General features: G+C 41.9%; 1 protein-coding gene across 1 annotated transcript in view; it reads right to left on the reverse strand.

The window, feature by feature from the left end:
- Lama4 (laminin subunit alpha 4) overlaps positions 1-19,657 on the reverse strand; it is a 139,250-nt gene that overhangs the window by 100,187 nt on the left and 19,406 nt on the right. Inside the window, exon 2 of the mRNA XM_040758219.1 lies at positions 1,231-1,332. Coding sequence (XP_040614153.1) covers positions 1,231-1,332 — 102 coding nt within the window. The remainder of the gene's footprint in view (positions 1-1,230; positions 1,333-19,657) is intronic.

Here is a 19,657-nt window from a genome sequence, read left to right on the forward strand (position 1 = left end):
TGATCCCTTCTGTCTTACAGTCTAATGAACCAGGTAACAAAAAGCCTTTAATTGGTCACATTATCAGCAATGTACATTGTTAGTTCAAGTGTATGCATGGGATTTCCCCCCAAGTGTCACTGGGATTAAAATAACAGGAAACCGGAGATGAAGGCATTAAAAAGGGGTACATTCTGGCAGCTGTGTATGCCTCCAGGGTTGTGGAGGACATCCTGGATGTAATGGTTATTAAAGACGATGGTGTGGGGGGAAGGGAAAACAAATACCACGATTAAAAAAAACTACAAAATTACAAAATTTAGTGACAACCACTAGGTTCATGATAAATGCTTTCTAATTTGCATCTTAATGTGAAACATGAGTTAAATTGCACTTTTAAGGCACATACCTCGGAGGCCACTTACAATAAAAATGATGTGTTCAGTAGAGATAATTATGTAATTCTGAGTGTATCTAGATAAGCATCGTTGTAGTTTAAGTGAAATTACTCTTGCAGTTTGGGAAGGCTCTGTTTCTATGCAGGAGTCTGTAGCACAGAACTGTCATGTCTTACAGTTGTTGAAGAGGAACATGATGAGAATACACAATCTTTAAGAGACTTCATGGCTTCTACCGGAGCCACTCTGACCAGCATTTCAATGGTAATTTTTACTAAGTGATCAGTCCAATCTTGAAAACGTGAAGTATACAGCAATGTCTTGCAGTAACAGCCTTCTCCATCTCCATCAGTATCTGTCTATCTGAAAAGCTGTCTGCTGGGGAAGAGAATTTTCTATTTTTTTTTTCAGCCTTGAGTGCAGACTTGCAAAGAGCCGAAGACAAAGCCTTCATCTTTACCGGCTATTGGTTTAGACAGCTCTTTAGAAAAATCATTTTGATCCATAGACCTGATTGTCTTGCATGCTGCGACAAGCTTTGGGACAACCGTTGCATTCTGGCTTACATGGGATGAAGCCAAACACCTGGCCAACTATACTATTACGAAGGAATCTGGAGGGTGGGGGTCCTCCGCTGTGTATTATTTTCAACCCATCACCACTGGTCTACAGCAGGAAGCCAGCTGCCAGGGAAGGGAAGACAGAACCCTCCTGGAGCACATATGCACATTCATGCAAAGCCTCAGGGGCCACTTGTGACCAGAAGGCGTTGACACGATATATTCTTGCAGGAAAAACTGAAATGTAGAAAAGAGCTTGGTTGGCTGTTTTCCCTGCATGTCCCTGAACTTACCAGACAGAAGCCGGAGCCGTCCAAGCACTCCTGGGAATTGCCATTGCAGTCACAGGGTAAACATTCTCCTGACCATGTGCGAAAGAATCCAGCGTTGCATCTCTGAAAGAGACATCGACATGCATTTTCATTATTTCATATTCTGAGGAAAGTAATAAGAGGTGATTATTAAATGAAATATTTTTTAACAAAACACGAACGTGTGCTATTTGTACAGCCATTCAGCAACAGACGGGGCTGCACAATCTTCTTTGTTGTACAGTTTCTTTTCGTCTTTCATTCTGCACACAGGGAACAGCAAGGTTCTGTCATTGTAAGGAAGGAGGAGAGAGATAGACAGAGACAGAGAGGGAGATGATGGGGAGAGAGAGAGACAGATGATGGGGAGAGACAGAGATGAGAGAGAGAGAGAGAGAGAGAGAGAGAGAGAGAGAGAATTTTCTATTTTTTCCAGCCCAAACAAAACAAAGTCAAATGAGACCATAGCTGGGTTTGTCTCAAGGTGAGAAGCTGTGTGATGGCCCCTACAATAAGGACTTGTAATTTTGAGTGACTGACTCTGCCATAGTAACTTAAGAGTTGTGCCTTTAGTGTGTGTGAACGTTTAAAGAGCTCCGCGTCGGGGGCTGGAGGGATGGCTCAGCAGGCAAAAATGCTTTCCACGAAAGCCTGGTGACCTGCTTTGGATCCCCAGAGCTCACAGCCCAGGTAAGTGGAAGAAAAAGAATGACTCCCCAAAGTTGTCTTCTTACCTCCAAAAACGCGCCATGCCAAGTGTGCCCTTCCCCACCACGAACATACATATACAATTAAACAAAAAACAAACACTCAGAACAAAATAACAAACAAAAAGCCCTCTGTTTCCAGACCGCAGCATTGCAGAGGTCCTGGGAAGGAAGCTAATGAGGTCTTACACTAGTCCAAGCCTATGTGGTCCTGGTCACAACTTCACTGATTGTCATAATTTTTGAGAATATACTATTTTTCTTCATTTGGGTGATGAACCTCAGAGAAGCTAAGTGACTTGTGGGATTGTGCACCCACTGACCTGCACAATAATGAGTCACCTTCCTCCCCCATGTCATCAGTGCCTTCTATGGAAAATATTATGAGATTGCTCTCCTATGTGGCTAGGCTTATGGATACGTGGTTCATGATTTTCTGAGATGTCTCAATGGTGCCGGGGGTGGGGGGGCTAAAAGCAGACTTCTAGACAGATAAGAATGTAGACTTTTCACAGCCTTACAGAGAGCATTGGACATCACACCCTACAGTGACTCATTGCAGTGTGAACTGTCATGGGTACTGACAGTTTTCACTGTGTCTGGCTTGAGTCCTTCTGACTGTTATGTGAACCCATTTCCTCTTGTTTCTTTCTGTGTGAAGAAACACAGTAATTTGCAGTATAGAAGCACCCATCTGGACCCTAGAGCTACACAGAAACAAGTAGTTTACAGTATAAAACCAATGATTGGGACCCTAAAGCTACAGAGAAACAAGTGATTTTTTTAAAATAAAAATCACCAATCTGGATCCTAAAACTAAAATTTAACATGTTCACTTGAAGAAAGTACAAAAGATAATAATGATATTTGTTCATGATGTAAAGCCAAAGAAATTTCACCCAAATGAGAGAATGACAGGCTGAGAGGGACCAGGGAATTTATCCTGTGAGTTTATAGTAGACAGTAAGCCTTTTCCTCGGTTTCTCCAAACCAAGAGGGGAGAACAGAGAAAGACACTAAAACTGCTACTGGAAAGACTTCACGTAGAACATTTGATTTCATGTATTTCTTGTTTGTTTTGTTTTACCCCAAGTTAACACACACGTTTTTACCATGGTGCAGCATATTGGCAGGTGAATCTAACTGCAATGTTCATAATTCATCTCAATTGCTATTGATAGAGATCAGGCTATAGATTCATCTCTATATAAACAGGTGTCTTCCTCAGCAGAGAATCACATGACAGTAAAATCCCATTTTGTTTAAGATTAGTCCTGCTCATGGCTAATAAAAAATGGATTTCATAGTCCACAAATTTGCGGCATCTTACAATGTCCAGGGTCTTAGTTATACTAGGAGCGGCTGACAGTAGGCAACATCTGAATATAAATTAGCCTGGTAGTTTCCAAACAGTGGTTCCTGGGTCTGTAGCTGAACATACTATAATCATTTGGGGAGCCTCAGCTCTTCTGACGTCAAGGCCAAAGGACTCGTGTTTTATTAATAAATACATTTGCATTTTAAAATAATTTCAGATTTACAGAAAAATAGCAGAGCTGCATTAGAAACAGTCTTACTCAGAGATTCCAACTTTGGGCCAGGCAGTGGTGGCGCATGCCTTTAATCCCAGCACTCGGGAGACAGAGGCAGGCAGATCTCTGTGAGTTCAAGACCAGCCTGGTCTACAGAGCAGGTTCCAGTACAGCCAGGCCTATCACACAGAGAAACCCTGTCTTGAAAACAACAAGAGAGAAGAGTTGGGGGCGGAGAAGGAGGGAGGGAGGGAGAGAGAGAGGGAGAGATTTCAACTTTGGACCTGGTGGAAAGATCTTGAATGGCGCCTTGTGTACATTAATTGCTCGGTCAGCACATGGTGTTTTGAATGGTATAGAGCCCGACAGCACAGCTGAGTTATACATTCCTAATCTACCCTTCACTCTCTCCTCGGGCTGAACTGGTCTTTCTCAATTGTCCAACAGTCGATGTCCAGAGAGGACGGTGTAACGGATGAAATCATGCTGGGCCAAGGTTAGGGGGAGAGTTGAGTCTGAGAGTTAGTTTATCTACTCCCCAGGCCGAGCTGTGACATGGGACAGAGGATGATTTGTCTTTAAGATTACACCATGAGAGATAGGAAGATGGGAGGCAGGGATAGGGCTGTACTGAGCAGGCTCCTGGCCTCCGGCTGACAGGGGAAGGGAAACCTGGTGAATTCCTTTCCTATTGGCTCTGTCCATTTACAAGAATTATGTGCTGCAAAATTCCTGTGTACAGACAGAAGGCATCTTTTAAAAAACCAAGTAAGTGCAATCAATAGGTGAGCAGAAGCTTTAGGCGTGTGGAGATTCTGATGCCATCATTTGGGCACACGGATGGGGTATCTTGCACCTTGTGTTATAGAGTTTCAGAAATTACCTTGAATGGAGTTGAGTGTTTTGAGAGAAGTTAAATTATTCCAAAGGAAGTCAAGCTTAAGACCATCTCTTTACATGGAAATAGTCCATCATGGTTTGCAAGAAGTCCAAGATCTCTTTACTAAGTGTCTTCTTGACAGTGTGAACTGGCAAAACATACCATTTAACATTAAAATACAAACATTCTCAAGGATGAAAGCAGAACTGTGTTTCTTAGCGTTGTTCCTGAGTAGCAACTGTCATCCACTGTGCCATGGAGAGGTCTGTGGAAGGGTAATGGCTTCCCTTGTAAATTAAATTCATGTCTGTCTGTTTTCTTTCTAGAAGATGGTGTTCTGTATGCTTTTCATTTCTTAACAATTAAAAAAAATAAGTATTGATAATATAAGTGACAATGCTGTGAATGGGACAATATATGAGGCCACTGGCAGTGGGCCCAAGACCTAACACTAATGTACAAACTGACTTAGTGGAGCCCATTTTATATGGAGAGATACCTTGCCCAGCCTAGACATGGGGGTGTGGGGGTGAGAGGTGCCTTGGTCCTGCCTCAACTAGATGATGGGACAGACTTAGTAGACTTCCTAGGGGAGGACTTACCCTCTCTGTGGAGCAGATGGGAGGAGTGGAGGGAGGGAGAGGAAAAGGGAAGGGAACTGGGATTGGAATGTAAAAAATAAATTAATAAAAAAGAATTCTAAAACAAAAATATATATAAGTATTAAATGTCTTGCCTGCATGAATGTATGTGCACCACATGTGTGCCTGGTGCCCTTAGAGATCAAAAAAGGGTGTCAGATACCCTGGAAATGGAGTTACAGATAGTTGTGAGGAACCATGTGGGCGCTCGGTATTGAACTGGGGTCCTCTGCAAGAGCAGTAAGTGCTCATAAGTCCCGAGCCATCCCTCTGTCCCCTGTGCATGCTTATAGATGCCACATTCAGCTCCTTTTCCCATGTGAGACTTTCTTACAGAAGACAATGATAACAATAATGGGGGAGCAAACGTTAAGATAATTCAGAGGGGCTGGGTATGTGCCTCACTTGGGAGGACGCTTGCTCAGCATTCATGAGACCTGGAGTTGATTTCCGAGCACTGAATAAACAGGCATGGTGGTGCTCACCTGCCACCCCACGCTGGGGGTGGAAACAGGAGGAGCAGACGCTTGGGGCCATTCTTGAATGCACTGCGAGTTTGAGGTCAGTTTGAGAGCTGTCTTAAGAAAAAAAGAAAGAAAAAGAAAAGAACATGCAGAGGATGTACATCTCCTGACCCATGGCTGTGAAACATTGCTAGCAGGATTACAGCGTTAAGAGTGTGATTCTCACAACGTCATTCCACTTTGTAAGGGCTTCAGACCAATGCAAATTTTTCTTCACTATTACATGCTGACCCCAATAACTAATTAAATTGAATGGTTAACTAATTGAACATGAATGTCCACAGAATCCAAGTGTAGGTCATATACAGTTTTCTCATTTAGTCCACAGTAAACCTAGGAAGCAAGCTCTTATCTTCATTTTACAGTTAGGGTAGGGGCTTTGTGGTCTTTGTAAGTCAGCTAAATGAAGAAATGCAGATAAGAAATGCCAGACTCGGGACTCATAATTTTTGGGCCTTTTTTCCTATTAAATTTGAACTCCTATTGCATCATTAGCATACGGAAGCAAGCCTTCCTTTCTGGATAATTTTGTTTGCAAATCTTTATTATTACAAGCATTACAGAGTGGGCTGGAATGAATAAAAAGTGTAAAATTTCTCCTTTACATCCCCCAAAAACATTTAAAAATTTAGTGTTTGAAAGTATTTAGGTTATTAATGTATGAAAGTAACTGAGTTGTAAAACTTCCCTTTAAAATGGTTTTTACCGTCATGTCATTTTGATCAGTTGGTCTCCACTGAATCACTGTATACCTTTATTTGTGTGTGTTATTGCTTTTTTGAGACAATACAGTCCTGGCTGTCCTGAAACTTTCTATGTAGACCCACCTGACTACCTTGGCCTCCCAGGGGCTGGGATTAAAGGCATGCATCACCACACCGATCCTTTTGAATTTCACGATTACTAAGTCATCTCGTTACTATACCTTTCTCCAGTTCTATTGATACTGGATTAATCAATGCCATTCACTCGTGCCCGTTAAAAAGGAAGAAATAGTTTTAATTTGCTTACTCTATCATTGATGTGAGGTCTGGCTTGGAGCGAGAAAAAAAAATCACCATGACCACAACAACTCTTATGAGGAAAACATTTAACTGGGGTGGATCACTTAACAGTTTCAGAGGTTCAGTCTATTATCATCATGAGGGGAGGGGTATGGAAACATGCAGGCAGAGGTGGTACTGGAGGATACCTGAGAGCCCTGCATCTTGCAGGCAGCAGGAAGTCAACTGAGACACTGAGTGGTATCCTATACATAGGAAACCTCAAAGCCCGCTCCCACAGTGATACACTTCCTTCAACAAGGCCATACCCATTCCAACAAAGCCACACCTCCTAATAATACCACTCCCTATGAGATTATGTGAATCAGTTATATTTAAACTACCACACAATGCATGTAAAATACTTATCTAATTTTTCCATTTATAGAAATTAGAAGGAAATCAGTATGGCAGTTCCTCACGAAAATGGGAACCAGTCTGCTACAAGATCCAGCAATTCCACTCTTAGGCATAAACTCAAAAGATGCCCATTCATACAAGGACATCTGTTCAACCATTTTCATAGCAGCATTATTTAAATAGCCAGAACATGGAAGCAACTTAGATGCCCCTCAACTGAAGAATGAATGGAGAAAATGTGGTACATTTACACAATGGAGTACTACTCAGTGGGGAAAAAAATGGAATCTTGAAATTCACAGGCCAATGGATGGAACTAGAAGAAACCGTCCTGAGTGAGGTAACCCAGTCACACAAAGACAAACATGGTATGTACTCACTCATACATGGATTTTAGACATAAGCAAAGGATTACCAGCCTATAATCCACACCACCAGAGAAGCTAGGAAACAAGGAGGAACCTAAGAGAGACATACATGGTCCCCCGGAGAAGGGGAAAGGGACAAGATCTCCTGAACTTGGGAGCATGGAGGAGGGGAGAGGGAGTTTGGAGAAAGAGAAGGGGAGAAGAGGAGGGGAGAGGAAGACATGAGAGAACAGGAAGATTGAGTCAGGGGAAGAATAGAGGAGAGCAAGAAAAGAGATACCATAATAGAGGGAGTCATTATAGGTTTAAAGAGAAATCTGGCCCTAGGAAAATGTCCAGAAATCTACAAGGATGATGACCCCAACTAACAATCTAAGCAATAGCCGAGAGGCTACCTTAAATGCCATTCTTTAATAATGAGATTGATGACTACCTTATATGCCATCCTTCAGCCTTCATCCAGTAGCTGATGGAATCAAAAGCAGACACCCACAGCTAAACACTGAGCTGAACTCCTGGAATCCAGTTGCAGAGAGGGAGGAGTGATGAGCAAAGGGGTCAAGACCAGGCTGGAGAAACCCACAGAAACAGTTGACCTGAACAACGGGGAGCTCATGAATCCCAGACTGATAGCTGGGAAACCAGCATAGGACTGTTCCAGACCCCCTGAACGTAGATGTCAGTTTGGAGGTCTGGTTAATCTATGGAACTTCTGATAGTGGATCACTATTTATCCCTAGTGTACAAATGGACTTTGGGAGCCCACTCCATATAGAGGGATACACATGGGGAAGGGTGCTCCAAATGATATGACAGACTTTGAAGATTCCCCCATGGAAGGCCTCACCCTCCCTGGGGAGCAGAAAGGGAATGGGATAGGGGGCCAGTGGGGAGCAGGGGAGGAGGGGAGGGAGAGGGAACTGAGATTGATATGTAAAACAAGCTTGTTTCTAATTTAAATTAAAAAAAGAAAAAAACAAAAACAAACAAACAAGCAAACAAACAAAAAAAAAACAACCCCAAAATAGAATTAGGTGGAAGGAAGAAATTGGTGTGATTTCTACACATGGCACTTATCTGTAAAGGAACTGGAAGTGACAATGTATGTTGCAATTATAGATGTCATTTCCAGGAGTCATCATGGCATAAGTTATTTAATACTGGAATTATAATGAATTAAGATAAACTTTTTACAAGCAATGCCATTTGTACAACTCTTTTGTTATTTTTGCTCTATTTTGAATAAGTCTCCTTGAGGACAACTAGACTCATTCTGACAATAATGTCATCACACAACACTTCTTGAGTTTCCTTTAAAAACATAATCATCGGAGCTGGGGAGTTGGCTTGGTGATTAAGAATACTTGTTTCTGTTGCAGAGGACCCAGTATTGATTCCCAGCACCCATATGGTGGTTTACAACCACCCATAACTCTATATCTAAGGATATAATGCCCTCTTCTGACCTCCAAGTCCACAAGGCACATCCATACATGCAGGCAAAACATTCATACACACAAAATAAAATAAACATAAATAAATGTAAAAAATTTTAAAACAATTTTCTTTTGAAGAATAGTTCAGTCTACAACCTTTGGGTGCAGTGAACTTGTAAGTATTTGGAATTATTACATAATCAAGCATCTGGCTAAATAGTAAGATTTTATTTGGGGGGCTGGAGAGATGGCTCAGAGGCAGAAGTCCTGAGTTCAATTCCCAGCAACCACATGATGGCTTACAATTATAATAAATCTGGTGCCCTCTTCTGAGCTGCAGGAATACATGCAGACAGAACACTGTATACATAAGATATAAACAAATATTTTATTATAAATTTTTGATTTTATTTGGAACATGCACAGAAACCCTACTGTGCTTTCCAAGTATGGTCACAGGAGTGCAAATTAATTGGTCAGAAGCATCACTTCTGCTCAGACCTAAATATCTGGAATCTTGAGAATTTCTGTTGAAAAATCTGGTGAGAAAATAGTTTGAATGCTTTCATGCACCCTTCTGAGATCTAAGGTCCCTGCTGTGCATTAAAACAAACAAGGGGGCAAACATGGGATTTGGGAAGAACCTGAAGGGGCCGCAGGCTGAGAGCAAGAGACACATCTTGAGGTCTCTAAATAGATGAACCTATGACCTGCAGGGAATCAGATAGGAATCTCAGCTGCAGCAAATGACAGTGAACTACAACAAAACCCCATGACAACATGCATGCCCTCCGTCCCTGTGCTGTGCCCAAGGGACCTAACTGATGACTGCAATGACACCTGCGCTGTGTCTGTAACCAAGGATCTACAAACATTTTATAAATATTAGCATGACTTCATCTTCCTTCCTGAATTAGACTTGGAATTATGATGCACCAATTTTTGCTTTAATTAAGAGACTCAAAGAAGAAGTCCAAATTTACTCACTAGTATGCAGAGTTTTTACGACTTCCCACATTGGTGGTTTTCAAACATAAGCTAGTTCATTACATTGTCTTTCTGCTTAAATCTTTGTATGTATATAACAAATCTATTTTCTTCTTGTTTCCAGACAACAATGTTTTGGGTCTAATTTCAGTGTTAACAGGTGCTATTTTTTGTTTGTTTGTTTAGATAAATGATAAAATCACTTTAAGAAAGATATGATCATCAGTAGCACAAATATAAATAAATGAAACAAATAAACACAAAGCCGAATGAACAATAACTAAGTATTCTTTCTCACTTAGGGGGATGGAACTCTAACCTAGAGTCTCTGTGGTCCTTCACAATCCTGGTTTGCATCTGTTTAAGACGTGGACAGACTTAAGAATGGGATAGCTCTGTTCTCAAAGAACTAATGTCATTCAATTCAACTTTGTGTATTTAAACACATCAATTTAGATTTTGCTGCAGAGGAGCAAACCTAGGAGCAAACTTACAAACAAAGAGGAATTGCATGGTCTTCTTTGTTGTTGTTTACAAAAACAGAAATGTAAGCTACTGATCACTTTTGGTTCTCTATTTTTTTTCAGATGAGGTTTAATGTGTCCTTGTTTTTCACGTATAAAACCATTGGCAAGGCATTAGGCTGAGTTAACTAAGTTCATTACCTTATGTAACCTGCTCTGTGAGAAGGTGGAGGATTGATTGATTTTACTTGAATCTGGAGCGAATTACCCACATACCCTCCCTTGGGTATTTCTAAGCACTTGTTGCGTAAATGAAATTCCCTGCATTTTAATAGGTGAAGTTAATTTTTAGATTTTGACAGTGATTTCACCATAGCTTGATTAGGAGAGTGGTTTCAACATTCTTCAGGGTTATTATTTTTTTTCTGATTGCCACAGCAACAGATAAAAGCTGAACATAGACAGTGATGCTGCTTTCTCCTAAGTAGCTTTTAGAGCTATGCGCTTGAGGTTTAGGGCCGATGACAGGCATTATTTGTCTCCTTTGTAAAGCATTCTCAGTCTCTCAGTCACTAATAAGATGGGAACAATCATTAAGATGCCCAGGAACTCAGTGGATCACTGTTTTCTGACTGATCTTAAACTACACTTCTGATTGTTAGTTACTGTGCCATTCATGCTATATCTGTGTGTCTGTCGCTCAACATTCTTGATTTGCTGTTGGGTATTCTCATGGGTGGAAACCCCAGACCCACCCACAGATTTCAAGTATCTGTCCCCATACCCTGTGCATCAAACAGTTACTAGGATTACAGATACCAGTAGACGCAGACTCTGTTGAAATAGTCCTCTTTATTTGCAAAGCTGAAAGGATCAAAGCTGAAGCTTGAGGCCCCTACAGCTAGACAGAGTTTCCATGTGAAGTACTGGATTTGGAACGGTTGTGCTGAGAACTTCCTAAACTTTTCTCCTTAGAACATTAGGATGCTTTACAGATTGCTTATCTACAGTATTGATTGTCACTTCTATAAGGGAAGGAGGCTTCAGGGGTCCCCCTCCCTCATTATGAGATTACTCTTCAGCTGACATCCGGCCTCTGTACTGGACTCTGTTCATGTTGCCTTGTGTAACTGGCTTGTTCTTCTCACTCCTCGCCTTCTGGGTCTTGATTACACAACTTAGACTCTGCCAAGTAATTTTTAAAAAAAATCTGGACTGACTCAGTCTTATTTAACTTAATAGGGGCAACTGCTGTGGACACATTTCCAAGAAAGGAAGAGATTCAGCCTTCAGGGAGGGCCTGTAGAGTGAATGACCTAAAGTGTGGCCATTTGGGGGATTTTGATGACTCCTTGGCCATTTACAAGGAATCATGTTGCCAGATGACAAACACTGCCACCGTCTGCACCCGGGACTTTTTAAAGACTAGCAATAACTAATATTTATGGACAGATGCCAGCACTGAGCTGCATGCATTTTATGGGTCACTCAATTTTATCATTACCACGTAATGGTCTGCAGTCTTGTCCAAATCTGCCTACGTTACCTTTCCTTTTTACACGAAGTTGGAGGTGGAATTGTTATGGGTGGCTAGGGCTTTTCTCCAGTGGTCTCGGGCAAACTACTTTGCACGGGTTTGGTGTTGAGCCGCAGCCAGTGCTTCTGGGGACACCACTTCTGTGTTCTGTTCTGTGAACCCTCTGGACAGGGTCCCTCACTCAGGCTCATTAGGAAGGGGGACTCACGTGCAGACAGCGACTAGGAAAACCTTCCTCTCCTCGTGTTCTTTCTCCCTGGCTCACAAACCACTGAAGAAATGCTGCTGTGGATTGATAGGAAGGAGAAATGCACCCCAACTTTCTTCTTCTCATTAGATAGTTTAGAGGCCACTGGCTGGGAAATCTCACTCTTCTTTTTTAAATTCTCCATTTGTTTTGGCTTATCTTTATGCCTTTTACCTATCCCAGATTGCTTTCTATTCACTAGAAAGATGAACCTCTGATCTGCAACCCACGCATCTGTGGCTTTTAGACTCTGATCAATTTATCCTCCTCTCCCCACTCTCCCCTTCTTTCCTTCCTTCTCCTTCCTACAGTATCTCTGTTAGTCAGCTTTCTGTTACTATAATAAAACATCCAAGTGACTTAAGTAACTTTTAAGGACAGAGGACTCATGGTTTTGGAGCTTTCAATTCAGGGTTGATTGGCTTCATGGTCTTGGCTCTGTGGCATCACAGGACATTTCAGTGGGAGTGTGAGACAGAAGACAGTCTGTTTACTTTATAGCAAACAGGAAGGAGAGGGGAGGAGAAGGGAGCATAGGGCATGATACTTGGGGTTCAAATACTGGTTTATATGATGAAATTCTCCAATGTCCTAAGTTCTTTCATCAGGTTCCACATCTTATAGACTCAAGTTCCCTCCCAATAGTGCCACAGGCTGGGGAGACTTTAGCCATTGCCATTGGGTAGACGTTCTAGAATAAATTATGGCCCCACCCATCTCTGCACAATGGGGATTGTGAGGGGAGACCCAGTCTGCCCAGGCATAGGTCCTGAGTTAGGCAAGCCTTCACTGCCTCTCGGGGCTAAGCTTCCAAGCATACCTTCCCTCAGCTCTGCTTCTCTTTCTTTTCCTCTTCTCTTACCCAGTCTTTTCACCGGAATTCACTCACACCGGCTCCGATTCCATCACGACAATCTGTGCCTCTACCTATTTTATGGCTTACTCTCCCAATGAGGCACTATCAATGAAGTCCAGGGATGTCCCAGGCTTGCCTTCCCCAAGTCCTGTTCCCATTCACATAGTGCTGTTTCCCTGTCTCCTTGAGGCTCTTACAGTCCTCTCCTTGGGAAACTCTCCGTTCTTGTTTTTCTACTATCTTTTTCTCCATTTTCTTTTAGAATGAGAGTCTCATCCTCTGTTGTTCTTACTTGGTTGGTGTTTTTCAGGGCATGCCCCTCCCTTTTACTTTGTTGATGTGTCCCAGGGCATATGTCTCCTTATTTTCTGTCAGCACAGCTTTGCCCAATGATGTCAAGTTCCCACAAGCACATTAGTCTCCTCCATTGTGGTGACTAGTGACTCTCTGTGTATCTCCAATCTGGCTCTTTTATGTCACTTCTAGCTTCTAAGTTTATGTAGGCAATAGGCTCCCAAAGTCCACTTGTGCACTAGGGATAAACACTGGCTCCACTGTCAGAGGTCCCACAGACTGCCCTGGCCTCCTAGCTGGCACCCACATTCAGAAGGTTTGGTTTGGTCCAATGCTGGTTCCCCAGCTTTACGACTAGGGTCTCCGTGCTCTCACTAGGTCAGGTCAACTGTTTCTGTGGATTTCTCCAGCACAGTCTTGACTCCTTTGCTCATCCCTCCTCCCTCTCCACAACTATTCCAGGAGTATGGCTCAGTGTTTAGCTGTGGGTGCCTGTTTCTGCTTCCATCAGCTACTGGATGAAGGCTCTAGGAATGGTAACCAAGGTAGTCATCAATCTCATATAGGGGAAGGGCATCAAAGGCAGCCTCTCCACCACTGCCTAGATTCTTAGTTGGGGGTCATCCCTTGTTTAGAATTTTCATAGAAAAAAAGAAGAAACCAGAATGGATTTTAGTAAGTTTTAATAGAATTTTAAAATTCTCTACATGCAATCATACTTTGTGCCGTGTGGGTTAGATAGTTCCAGACTCCTGCCACCCTTTGTATGTTGTTATCCCACAGAATCACCATTTACCTCTCAAATACTAAGAAGACGGTTCTTCCTTGTTTCCAATACCATGAGTTAGTTCAGGATGTCGAGTATTTCTCCTTCCTGACTTATTGTACTTACACTTCTCCCCCAACACACACACACACACACACACACACACACACACACACACACACACACACTTTCTTCTAGTTTACTCTTTATATCAGAATTAACTTTGAAAAGGTCTTATTACGTTACATTTCTGCTTCTTAATGGCTACATGGATAAATAAAATTTCTGAGCTTAACATACAAGGCTATGTTATAGAATCCCAACATCTTTTTAGGATAAACTTTAGCTCCCTCTGCCCTAGTAAAACCACATCTCCTCACTTCCCATATGTGACGTCTCACAGAAGTCAAGGGGGTCTCTTTTGCCCTCTGTCTATTGGGAACACTTTTCCAAGTCTTTCAGACTTGTCATGGTCATGACACGTTACAGATACCTCATTAGAGCACATGGAACAGGATACTACAATTTGAAAATTACACCCCTGATTCCCTGAGATCACTGATTGGACCATGAGGACAGGGATATTGTCTTATTCATCTTAATGTCCTCACTACTTATCTCAGTGATTGACAGATAGCAAAAAGATACTGGAAATGCCAACTGGAAAAAAACAATCTATCTGAACCGGTAAAGAATGAGCCACCTGGGAACAATGTGCAAACACTTTGGAGAGCAATCCAGCAGATCTCACAGTACAGATATTTCTAGTTATGAGAGAATCTTATACTATTGCGGGGAAAGACAGTTGCTGAGGAGAAACAGTATATTTATGTTACATTAATGCATGCAAAACATGTAATACCTTGTAATTTTGTGTACACATACAAAGTAGGAAGAGGAAAAAAATCAGGCTTCTTAAGGGTTAAGAATGGGAGTGAGATTAGGGCAGGATGAATATTGGTTTCTGTGTTGGCAATATTTTATTTACTAAGTTTTAAAGAGAATACACAAATTTCCATGAAAGTCTTAAAGAAATCCGAAATGAAAGGGAAGGGTAAGATGTCACTTAGGTTGTGCCCTGGATTTCTATGACTAGACCCGGAGAGACTCAAGCATCATTCCCAGGAAGTCACTGATGTGGTCCTCACAATGATGAACAAGTGTAATTTCCCTTGCTTCCTGGCTACTTACTTTGTATAACTTTATCATTACACATGGTTCAAAAAATGAGCATACAAATTCCTTACATAATTTGCTATTCCTTTGTTTTCCACTTCACAGTAGTGATGCCCCCTACCCCAGGACATCCTTTCACAGGGGAAGCACTAGTCAGTCTCTAACTCCTGTGTGAGTATTTAACTTAATTTTAATAGCTTTCATTTCAGTGGTAAATTTATTTATCCGGGGCTACCAGCGAACCTAGGGGACTTTACAACACCTTCTTAATTTGACTGGGCTTTTCTTTTTATTTTTGTTTTATGTGTATGAATATTTGCCTGCTTGTATGCATGTGCTCCGTGTATGCCCAGTACCCACAAAGGTCAGAGGACGGCATTGTATCCTTTGGGACTGTAGTTACAGATGGCTGTGAGCCACCATGTGGGTACTGGGAACTGAACATGGGTCCTCTGCAAGAGCACCAAGTGCTCTTAACCACTGAGACATCCCTCCAGATCCTTGTTACAGATTCTCAGACTCATACACAATATTCCCGTTTTCCAATTGGCAGATCTGCCAACACTCAAGTGATAAACGCTCATTCGCCAGTTTTCTTCCCTAAGAAAAATACCGGGGTTCAATAACAGGCTTCAAGATGGCTAGTAATGGAATTTGGGCAATCTCTGCCCTTCGATGAACAGAATATATAGAGAGTGAACCACAAGCTAGACACACAAGCTCTCCCTAACTGGTTTGAAGTTAGAGGGAATCAGGAAAAGACTCCAATAATTCAAGATTAACAAAGCTGGGTTGTAAATTTAAGATCATGTTCTTTCAATCTTGTAAACTGAAATTGATTTATCCTCTTTTTCCCATTACTCCTTTACATGAAGGGAAAAGGGATTTTTTTGTTTGTTTTTCGAGACAGGGTTTCTCTGTGTCTTTGGAGCTGTCCTGGAACTCGCTTTGCAGACCAGGCTGGTCTCAACTCACAGTGTTTTGCCTGCTTTCTGAGACCACTGGAGTTAGTATGTACCACTACCGCCCAGTAGGAAAAGGACATTTAAACTGTTGGTTGGGGCTGTGGATGCAGCTCAGCGGGTAGACTACTTGCCCTGTACGGACACAGCCGTGGGTTCAATTACTATGACTGCTTAGGATGCACACCTTATTGTAATCCTAGCACTTTTGAGAGGAAGTAGAAGCTGGAAAACCAGTTTAAGGTCATCCTGAGCCACACAGGGAGTTTGAGACCAGCTCAAGACACATAGAATCCTTTTGAAATGAAATAAACCATCTGCATAAAACAGGTGTAAGTAGATAGGGTTTCTCTAAAAGAAAAGAAAAAAAAGAATTTCTCAAGAGGGGTGTCATGGGCATGATGTATCAACCAGTTAGGGGTGGAGAGAGAAATGATAGTCTTTCTAGTCACATCCCCCTCGTGACTCAATGTGTCCCTTCTTCACTGGTGGGACACTGCTTTGTGGGCAAAAGCTGGAGCCTCCAAAGCAGAAGCCTTTCCAGGCAGCGTTCCTTCTCAGGGTGGAGTTTCATTGGGCTCAAGGAACGAGCTGCCTTTAGCTCTTGGCGCTAAAGTCGGAGATGTTAGCAGAGTTCAGTGGTACCAAGCTTTCTGTGGTCTTCCATCCCTTTCCCCATAACTTCTCACTCTTCTCCACTAAGGAAGCCATGCTCCTTCCTGTTTTCTGGCTTCTTACTTAGCCTTGTTCCTCAGCTGTTCTTGGGTATAAGTCACCCAAAGCGCCCAACTACAACAAACCTATATTATCTTCTCCAAAATTCCTGAATTCATCTTTACAGTTCATAAAAATCAAATTGTTTTTGAAAGTAGTAGTAGTTCTCTTTCAGAGCAAGCATTATTACCAACAGAATTTTTAAGTAATTTCATTAGGGGTCACAGGCAGGATGCAGTGTGGATAAAATTTTCCTCCAAGATGTATTTCTGAGATAACTAATAAAGGGCTCAAAATATTTTTAAAAATTTAATTCTATCCACCTAAGGATTGGGATTGCTTTATCATAAGACAGCTTACACTTCACGTGGTCTTTCATAACTTACAGGAATCTGAAAAAAGTGACATTTCCCCCCTGTTTAGTGGTAGAATCAGAATAAATAAGCATTTGTATTTAAAGCAAGACCCTGTTTCAGCTAATCAATTTTGATAGATCTCTCAATATAACCACTTTGAACTGGATATTAAAGGGAATAAATTGAAGACATTTCATAGGTGATGAATTATTTTTCTTTCAAATGCTTTGTCCTTTCCTTTTTATTCTCCTGGTGCCTCTGCAAGTTCTCTGCCCCTTCAGGAATATGCACACTTAGATACTGCTTCTCCAGAACTTACCCCCTTGGTTTCTTAACAAATGTCCCCTTGTGTGTGTGATCTCAAGTCCCCATGTGTCTACCATTTATGGAGCAGGCGTTTAGTACATCCTTGCTTAGTGTGCAAATGAATTTCTCTCATAAACATGCTTGCATTCAGGATACCACTGGCTTTTAGGGGAACTGATGCAGTGTCCCGAGATCTACTTCTTACAGTGACCACACTTCTCTGCAGTTATATCCTTTGTAAGACAATCTAGAACAGTGGAATCCTCTAGATCATTGGATTTCGGTTTCAACTCTACCACTGGGGAAACTGCCCAGGTAATTTCATCTTCAGCTCCTGCTTCCCTTTCTGAAGAAGAACAGAGGTGATTGACACATTATCTTCTAGAGTGGTTGTGAGGATCAGCTAACTTTGTGCATTCAGGTCCAATGAAGGGGCAGAGGGCCAATTACCCCTATTGTCCTCTCTTCCCTTTGTGCTTGCTGCCTGTCTGGACTGTTGTGACTGTGCTTTATTGGTGAGCTATAGCTCTCCTTTTCTGTAGGATACAAGGCTCAGAAGTGGCAATCAGAGATACAGGTTCACCGCCCTCCTTCCTCAGAGCACATATTCTCTCTAGAGCAGAAACTGGAGTTATTTGATTTGTCACTGAAGTCTCAGCACCCTCACAGAACAGGTGCTTAGAGAATGTGGCTGTCTTGACTATGTCTGTCATTACAGAATCACTGAATACCAGAGATAGCAAGGACCAAAGGCTATTTACACAGAACCAGGCGATGTCATCTTTAGTGCTTGTCACACTAGGCTAGACTACCAGATAGTGATGATGAAGGAAAAGAAAAGGATGATGCCGGGAGTGGTGGTGCATACCTTTAACCCTTGCACTTGGAAGACAGAGTTTTGAGTTTAAGGCCAGCATGGTCTACATTTGAGAGTTCCAGGCCAGTCAATGCTACATAGTGAAATCTTTTGGGGGTGGGGGGTGACTGATGGTGAAGTCTGAAGGTTCAGCTAAAGATTGGACCTTTTCTGGACAGTGAACAATCCCATGCTGTCCATCTCTTCCCCTCTAGGAGATACCTGAGAGGAAAGTTAACTTTACTCATGTCTATCATACTTTTAGAGAATCTCACTGAAGTGATGTCAGTACTATGAATTCCTTATTTTACAGTAGAGGGTCACCAACACACACACACACACACACACACACACACACACACACACACACACACACTTGAGACAAGGTCTCACTCTGTAGTCTTGATGATTTGGAACTCACTATGTAGACCTGGTTGACCTTGAACTTGTAGCTATATTCTTGTCTCTGCCTCCCGAACCATAAATCTGAATACCACTCTCCAGGCATCTTTGAGGGGGATGAGAGTGGTGGATAGAGAAAACCCTATTAACAAATTCACATTTTCTCTATGAGTATATGGCTGACTCCAGAGAAGAAACATGACCCATCAGCCCTCTGAAGTTATTTGGTCTAGCTTGCAGCAACTCTTCTTAATTTAAATATAATCATTTATATCTGGTGTTCTGGTTTAAACTGTTTTTAGATGTGGAGCTAGGAAGTGCCTGTTGAATCAATAATGCTGATTCCTCATTAGAGAACACATCTCTTGTGGGAAGTTGATTGCATGTCATCCAGCTGTGTATCCGACACCTCCCTTGTTCCATCTGAAAGATCTGACAATAGGCCCTGGGAAAGGATGCCCTCTGTGTAACGGACACCGGAGTATGTGCAGGTGTTTCCTCTCATGAACCACAAGCAGATGTCTGGCCATGCAGAATATATGGCAGCTTGACATATATCTGGATGCAGCCACAGGACAATATAATTTATGGTCCATAAACTATATTAATAGAATACTCTCATTGAAAATGAGTGAGCCCTGAAATGCATGCCTTTGTCCTTCAACACCAAGAAAGGGTAAACCTCACAGAAAGCTCATGATTGGTTCCAAATGTGGGATTGTAAACGGCATGCCTACTACCTTTGGTGCATTTTTATGAGACATGTAACCATATGAAACATGTAACTGCGAGTTTCTATCTTACTTTCCCATTTGTAAAATGTTAGCAGTGGGTTTGTTTAATGAATATTTTACAGGTCTGCTATGAGTCAAGCACCAACTGAGTCTCAGAATATTGGAATGGGTCTTCAGACCAGGATCCAGCAATTGCAGAGTGATGACAGAACATTTTCAAACAGCTCATAATGAAGTAAACACACCAAGCACCAACTGCTC

Source organism: Mesocricetus auratus, unplaced genomic scaffold (assembly GCF_017639785.1).
Source record: "Mesocricetus auratus isolate SY011 unplaced genomic scaffold, BCM_Maur_2.0 Super-Scaffold_100018, whole genome shotgun sequence".
Taxonomy (NCBI): Eukaryota; Metazoa; Chordata; class Mammalia; order Rodentia; family Cricetidae; genus Mesocricetus; species Mesocricetus auratus.